General features: G+C 32.6%; 1 protein-coding gene across 1 annotated transcript; it reads right to left on the bottom strand.

The window, feature by feature from the left end:
* Nucleotides 1-4,992: 4,992 nt before the first annotated feature.
* LOC131009829 (uncharacterized) lies at nucleotides 4,993-6,427 on the bottom strand. Its single transcript, XM_057937235.1, has 2 exons — nucleotides 5,610-6,427; nucleotides 4,993-5,311 (listed from the first exon to the last, which is right to left on the bottom strand). Exons 1-2 carry the CDS (start codon nucleotides 6,425-6,427, stop codon nucleotides 4,993-4,995), a joined length of 1,137 nt encoding a protein of 378 aa, XP_057793218.1.
* Between the last annotated feature and the right edge of the window lie 1,842 nt (nucleotides 6,428-8,269).

The raw sequence follows: 8,269 nt of genomic DNA, 5'->3' as shown, positions 1-8,269 counted from the left end.
CCTATATTTGTATAATTTAAATACAATCTCTTTGTGTATGGGTTGGATTAGTTTAAAATTGTAATAATTTCCTAAAAAGTTAAGCCAATATTTTTCCAAGATTGTGATGGGAAAGTGGTGTGAAAACAAGAAGCTAATCAACATAATAAAGATGTGTAGCAAATATTGTAATAGTCCAACTACCAATTTAATTCCCACCCCTCAACCTCAAGCATATCACCTTTGCTTAGTGGGAGCATCTTTCGCCATTTCTCCCTTCCTATTATAACATAGTTAGGGTGAGAATTACATTTTTCATGAAAATGAGTAAATAATAATTTTTATAAAAAAATAATAAATTTATTATTAAATTTAATATATTTTTAAAAAATAAATTTTTGCTCCTTCTAAGATTCAAACTCAAATGCTTGCATTCTATCCAGTAAGATGATGCATCCATAGTATTATTTTATTATTATTATTATTATTATTATTATTATTATTATTATTATTATTATTATTATTATTATTATTATATCTTTTTTTTATTGATAGTATTATTTTTCTTTTTTACATGTAAAATAGAAGACACATTATTCCACTGTTACTTAATATTGTGATAAAGTTAGAGATAAAATTGATTTTAATGATATGATAATTAATTTTCATCCATTTTGTACATATACAATTAAAATAAGTGTGTATGTCAATATTCTACTATTAATATGTTATTTAGTGCTTGATTTTATATGCCTAATATGTACAAATCCGGTCCAAGTCCAGATCTGGACTTGGTGGCGCTGTTGCATATAAGCAGTGGGTAGTCAACGACCAAGAGATTGTGCGTGAGCGAGCTGACAAGGTGCAAATTGGAGCCGATGAGTACGGGGGCAGCTAAGGGCGTTAGAGGTCTAGGTTTAATTGCACCCTATTTCAGGCCTATGGGGGAGGTTTTTGCGCTACAGTCGAGAATGTGGGGATCAACGCTCTAGGATTGTCCACTTCAGGGGTGGATTTGCACCTTAACCCATATATATATATACTCTTAATTATTATGAGGACGTAGAATTATTTTCAACCCTTCGATCGAGAAGATCAACAGTAAATGCATTTCCTTGATGGATGAATGCAGCACCTAGGTTTGAATCCTATGAGAGGAGAATGCAGTAACTTTATACGTCAAATACAATATTTTCACGAAAAATATAGTTCTCATAATAGCCAACCGATATATATATATATATATATATATATATATATATATATATATATATATATATATATGAGTGTATATACATCAGAACATATTTTATACAGTAAAATTGCTTTGTATACTACTTCCTCCATCCACGATAAGTGTGGTGTGGATGTGAATGACACAAATTTTAAGAAAATATTGAGAGTTGTGTATAAAAGGGAGAAATAGATCCACTAAAATTGATTTGTTAGGTAATTAATAAATGGTTTGTAAAATATGTTTTTTATAAATATTGTGTGTGTACTAAGGTAAAATATAAAAGTATATATCTTAAAATGTAAAAACCACATTTATTATGGAAGAAACGCAAATGATAAAAAAAAATTAGATTTAATTTATCGTGGACAAAGATAGTAACAAAATGACTACATCAATAAATATTTTAGCACACCTATCGATGAGTAAGATTTACTGTTTACTAAGAATTTGCATGTTTATTTAAATAGTATATGTTGTGATTTATATGATACTATTACATTATCGAAATAACGAACATGAATTATTCTCTTATTTTTATTTTCTTTTACACAAATTATATTGTGCAAATATCCGCATGATGGATACCATTCACATATTATAATAAAATATTTATAAATATCATATTAATATTTAATATGATACAAATGTCCTATTATAATGTGTGAATGGTCATATAGTGCTGACGTCGAGAGGCCTATTTTTTTTAGTTGTTGCATAAGTGGTATAGGTAAATATGCCAAATTGACCATTTTATCATACTAGTCGATCTTTAAATTTTAATAACAATAATATTTGGCATATTGTTTTTTATTAAATAAAAATGTCTGTATTGATATGATTATCTAGTTTATGGCAAACCCAAATCGTTACATATACACACACAACAAATATTAAATTACGATTATATATAAGAAGAAAAAACAGAAAAACTTAAAACTCTTGAAAGCACAAAAAAGCAGACTAAAGACCGAGCCTCATTAAAACCTTCCTACGGAAACTTCAAAGGGAAAAATCGTAAGAAGGAAAAAGAGTACCCGTCTAGACAACCAAGGAACAACAAGAGAAGGAAGAGTGGAAGGGGAAATTTCAGGAACTCCGGCCTAACCATCGTCCCCAAACCAACCCGATTCAAGCCAACAAGACCAAAACAAAAAACGATACAACACAGTAGGCAAAAGGCCGGTGAGACGCCGTCGCCAAAAGCCCACAACAAAAAACAAACAAGGAAGGCAAAAGGCCGGTGAGACACCGTCGCCAAATGCCCAACACAAAAAACAGAAAAGGGAATCTTACGGCCGGTTATACGCCGTCGCCGTAAGTACTCCCGCGAACCTAAAACCGAACCAGAAAAAGCCGAAGAAAGTCGGTGCAAACAGCCCAAACTCCCGAAGAGAGAAGAAGCAACAGTTTCGGCCAGTGAGACGCCGTCGCCAGAAACTGACACTCCTTAAACAAACAAACCGAAGGGGTAGCCCCCAATAAGCAGAAAGGGAGATTACACGGCCGGTTATACGCCGTCGCCGTGAACCTCCCTTCAGCCTACCTAAAACCAATGAGCTCTGGAAAGTCATCTTTATATTTTTATATTTTTATATAACAAATAAACGTTAATTATTTTTATATATCTCAAAAAAATTGGACGAGGTTAATTATTCTATTTTTATCTTTAGAAAGATGATTAATAATAATTTTACATTTTTCTTTTTGTGACTCGAAGTCCTGATCTATTAATTAAAGGGGAAGCGTCTTATTAACTGAACTGCGCTTCGTTATTTGGCAAATCAAGTTAATTATTAAATGTACAAACTAGAACATAAAAGTTAAAACTTGATTTATTTATTTCACCTTTAACTTCAAAAAATAAATAAAATTACTAAATTATAGTTCGATTTGTATGTAAGTTGTAAATTTTGAAAGGGAAAAAAACATGAACTACACGTGAACAATACTTACGATCAATGCTCATAAACGGTGGTGGTGCATGTATATCAGCATTTCGTACACTTCAGTAAAATATAGTAGTACTAATAAGTAATTCCACCAATATATATGTGAGGAAACTGAGCTTTTTAATTATTCATAGCTTACCCTCTTTTCAATCTTAAAAATCCAATTCTTTGAGGCCATACCAGGCAGTGGCGGAGCCAGGAATTAATTTGGGATTTGAGGCCATACCAAGCAGTGGCGGAGCCATGAATTAATTTGGGAGGGGGCTGAACTTACATGGGGGTTCGGGGGCGGTAGCCCTCGAGATTTTTTTTTTTGGACATTCCGTATATTTAAGGCATTATTTTATTAAAAGACAGACATAATAGTAATAATAAAGAACAACATTTTCATAGATTATATTACAATTTTAGTTTCAATACATTACAATTTCTTTTTGGGACATTCTGTATTTTTAAAGCATTTTTTATTAAAAGACGAGCATAATAGTAATTATAAAGAACAACATTTTCATATACTATATAGTTTTAATATATTACAAATTAATTTCAATACATTACAAACTTTTTTTTTGTCATTTAGTACATTTTAGGCATTTTTTATTAATAGACAAGCATAATAACAATAATAACAAACAATATTTTCATAAATTATATATTTTCAATAAATTACAAGCTAGAATCAATAATAATAAAAGACAAGCATAGTAATAATAGCAAACAAATTTTTTTTGGGCATTCCATCCATTTTAGGCATTTTCTATTAAAAGACAAGCATAATAGTGATAATAATGTATAATATTTTTATAGATTATATAGTTTTAAATACACAATTGTCCTTAAATTAATTATAAATGGAAGAATATAACAAGCTAATCAACTTTTATAAAACAAATTTCTTTTATAATATAAACACACACACACACACACACACATATATATATATATATTTTAAACTCAAAATTTGGGAGGGGGCTTCAGCCCCCCCCCCCCCCCCCCGCGGCTACGCCCCTGATACCAGGGACGAATCTAAGAATTTAATTAATGAATTTTTAGGAAAGAAAATAGACCGAGTCTTGAAATAATTATTTAGAATTACACAATCAAATATAAAAAATATATAGCTTCATTTATAAAAGTATCTTAAAAGCTATATAACTATACAAATAAATAATAGAACTACAGATTCACTTGCAACCAATTTTAAGTTGCAATCTACGAGTTTTCATGAAATCAAACTCATCTATAATTGAGTCAACATCAAAGCTCTGAGCAATTTCTCTCTCGATAAACATTATCAGAGAACTAGACAAGAAGTCATCTTCCATTTTATTCCGCAACCTTGTCTTCACAATTTTCATAGCGCAGAATGCCCGTTCTGATGTTGCTATTGAAATCGGAAGAGTCAAAATAAGTCTAATCAACCTGTCAACAAGATAGTAAATGGCTGACTTACCTGTCTTTGATAATAGTTGAAATAATTCAGGAAGTGTCTCAACATGTTGAAAATGTGCACTTTTTCGAATGTCAAGCTCATAAAGTTCGAGTTGATACTTAAGATGCAACTTATCTTGACTTGAAAAATCAGCCGGATAGTACTTCTCAACTAGCTTGCAAATATCATCAATATTAAACAATTCATACCCACGTCGTGGATCCAAAGATGAACTCAACTTTAACAACTCAATTGCATCTTCATTAAATCTAAATCTCAATTCTTGCAATATGCAATCTATTGTTCCATAGAAGATGTCGACTCGATAATGGTGCTCCCACGTGATAGGATTGTTCGGAGCATGACCTCTACTTGATCGATGCACACCATTCATGTCAGGAATCTCGCTGCTCACAAAACCTCCTCACCTTTTCTAGTAACCCACTCCAACCATTTTCTCGGAATTTTTGGATGATCTCTTTTGTATTCGATATTGCATCGATTGCATTAACAATATCTTGGGATATGCACTGCAACATTCTACAAAGATCATTTTCTCTTCCCAATAAATCAATAAGAAAATGCAAGACAAATACTAATTCAAAGGACATCATCACATCATAAGCTTTATCAGCTACAGCTCTAGAAGTAGCACTTTTATCATTTATGATCTCACCAAGTACCACAATAACAGAATCAAACATCTTAAGTAAGCTGTGCATAGAGTTTAAATGAGTTGAATCAAACATCACATCGTGTATCACCTGGACGTTGTAAACTTCCAATCTGATTTTTTCCTCTACCACTTTCAAGCTGATTGGTTGAAGTCAACTCTTCAATTTGAATAGCCTGCACAATTTGCAATTGATCATGGCGCTTCGCAGAAGAATCAACTACATTAATAATAATAAGAAGTTGGGAAAAAAAATGCTCAATAGGAATAACTTTTTAAGATGTAGCAACCAATACCAGCTGTAGTCGATGAGCGAAACAATGAATGTAATATGCATACGGGCACTCATTCAAAAATAGAGCCTGCAAACCATTCCATTCTCCTCTCATGTTACTAGCACCATCGTATCCCTGTCCTCGAATACTTTGAATGCTGAGATTATGATAAGAAAGAACTCCACTTATTTTGTTTTTCAGAGTTGCTGCCTTGGTGTCTTCCACATGAACTATGTCGAAAAATCTTTCATGAACAAACTCATCCTTATCAACAAATCTCAAAATAATAGCCATTTGTTCTCTTTTGGATTCATCTTGAGATTCATCTACTATGATGCAGAACTTTTCATCACCAATCTCAGCTCGAATGAACTTCTGAATTTTGCTTGCATAGACAGATAAGATATCTTTCTGAATTGAATGAGAAGTATACAAAGCATTTTTAGGAGCATTTTCTAACACCACTGAAGCTACCTCTTCATTATAAGAAGCTGTGTACTTTAAAATCTCTAAAAAAAATTCACGATTATGAGAGTCAGGACTCTCATCGCGTCCCCTGAATGCAATACCCAAAAGAGCACATAATTTAGCAACATCAATTGAAGCTTTTACTTGTAATCTATTCTTTCTAACTAACTCGGGTGTTTGTTTGTCAACAACTCTGCCAATGTGCTGCAATGAGTTCATCAAATCAAGACAACATTTCACAGCTACTTTATGTGCAGAATTGGGAGCACTTCCTACATGGATTAGAAAAGCACATTTTTTTCCAATTGTTAACTCTTTTCCAAGCTCGAAAGCCACCAACAACAAAAGCATTGCCTCCATACTAGGGATGGCAATTGGGTACGACGGGGACGGATAGTGACTATCCATATCCATATCCACGAACTAAATGGATAGTGGTTTTTAACCACGAAACTATCCATGGGTATCAAATGGTATCCATACCCACTACCCGCGGATACCCGCTACCCGTCGGGTATCCGCGAACCCGCTATCCGGCGGGTATCCGTCACCCGCTATTCGTCGGATACCCACTATCCGTCGGATACCCGCCACCTACTATCCGTCGGATACTCACGAAACAAAATTTAAATATAAATTTACAACAAATTTAATAGAAAAAAAATCAACACAAATAACATAGTTCAAATCCACATGTTGAAATCCACAAAGAACAATGTTTAAATTCAAATTCATCAACTAAAATATAAAATCCAACAAAATTCTATAATTGCTCAACAAAATTCAAATTTAAATTAGACTATTAGAGTTTGGGGTCTTGTTTGAGTTTCTGTCTGGGCCTATTTTAAGATATAATATGCTAGTCCATAATCTCAAAATATATATTCAAAGCCCATATTTTATGAATTTTTTTGTGCATATTTGACGGGTAATTAATTCACGGATAATTGACGGGTAATTGGCGGGTATTTTTCGCGGGTAAACGGGTTTTGCGGGTATGGATAGTAAGTATCCAAACCCATACTCACGAACTAAATGGATAGTGAATTGCAACCACGAAACTATCCGTGGATATCAAATGGTATCCAAACCCACCCTAATAGGTTCGGGTTTTCGCGGATATCCGTTACCCGCGGGTAGATTGCCATCCCTACTCCATACTTTGAATCTGTCTTGACAAAAAGAAAACAAGGAAAGTAAAATATGGTATTTTCTGAAGGTGAATATTCCAATCAATCCCGAAATTGATCATACCAAGAAAGCAAAAACCTTCTACCACACTTATCAATCTGCTTTTGAGAGTTGGGCATCATAACTTGATAAGGACCGTGCATCAAATATTCTCGACAAATTTCATCACTATATACAAGCTTATTCATTAGTTTCACATCTCATGAAAAATAGCAATCTCATTAGTATCAAACCCTATACATATACTCCCTCCGTCCCAAACGAAATGTCATGTTTTCTTTTTTGGGTTGTCCCAAACGAAATATTTTGTTTCATTTTTGGGAAAAAATAAGGGATAATAATGTGTCTAAATAAGTGCTTTATTGTAGGACCCACTAAATTTTTAACTTTGCACAACACCACTTATACTCTAATTAACTTGCTCCTTAATAACCGTGCCCAAAAGAAACATGACATTTCGTTTGGGACGAAGGGAGTATATTTTAATATCAAAATTATATATCAATAAGTATATACTCCCTCCGTCCCTCAAAAGCTTGCCCCAAGGGGAGCGACACATGTTTTAATAAAAGCTGGTAAAAAATTGTTTGCTGGTAGGGTCATATACAAAAATAATGTTTAAAGGATTGTAATTGTAAAGTTGATGGTGGAGCCATGTATAAAAATATAAAGTAAAGAGATTGGGGCAAATTTTTGGAGGATACCCAAAAAAAAAACTGGGACAAATTTTTTGGGGACGGATGGAGTATTATTTATATATAAGAAATATATGTATATATTTATATTTATATTTATATTTATATTTATATATTATATAAATATAATTTGATTTTTAGTTTTATTCGATTTTTACAGAACTAAACCAAATCTAATCGAAAAAACAAATTCTTTTAAAAAAAATTCAACCAAATCAAACTATAGTATATCGGTTTGAATCAATTCGATTTCAATTATTTTATTCACCTTTACAAATCCGAGCACCAGAAGTTGGCAGGTTACGATCTAATCAATAGGGAGACAAAAAAGAAGAAGAAAAGAAACCGATTATTATTTAAAAAAAAAAAA

The sequence above is a fragment of the Salvia miltiorrhiza genome, chromosome 2 (assembly GCF_028751815.1).
Source record: "Salvia miltiorrhiza cultivar Shanhuang (shh) chromosome 2, IMPLAD_Smil_shh, whole genome shotgun sequence".
Lineage (NCBI taxonomy): Eukaryota > Viridiplantae > Streptophyta > Magnoliopsida > Lamiales > Lamiaceae > Salvia > Salvia miltiorrhiza.
Note: the sequence above shows the minus strand (reverse complement) of the source record. Positions and strands in the feature narration are given on the sequence as shown.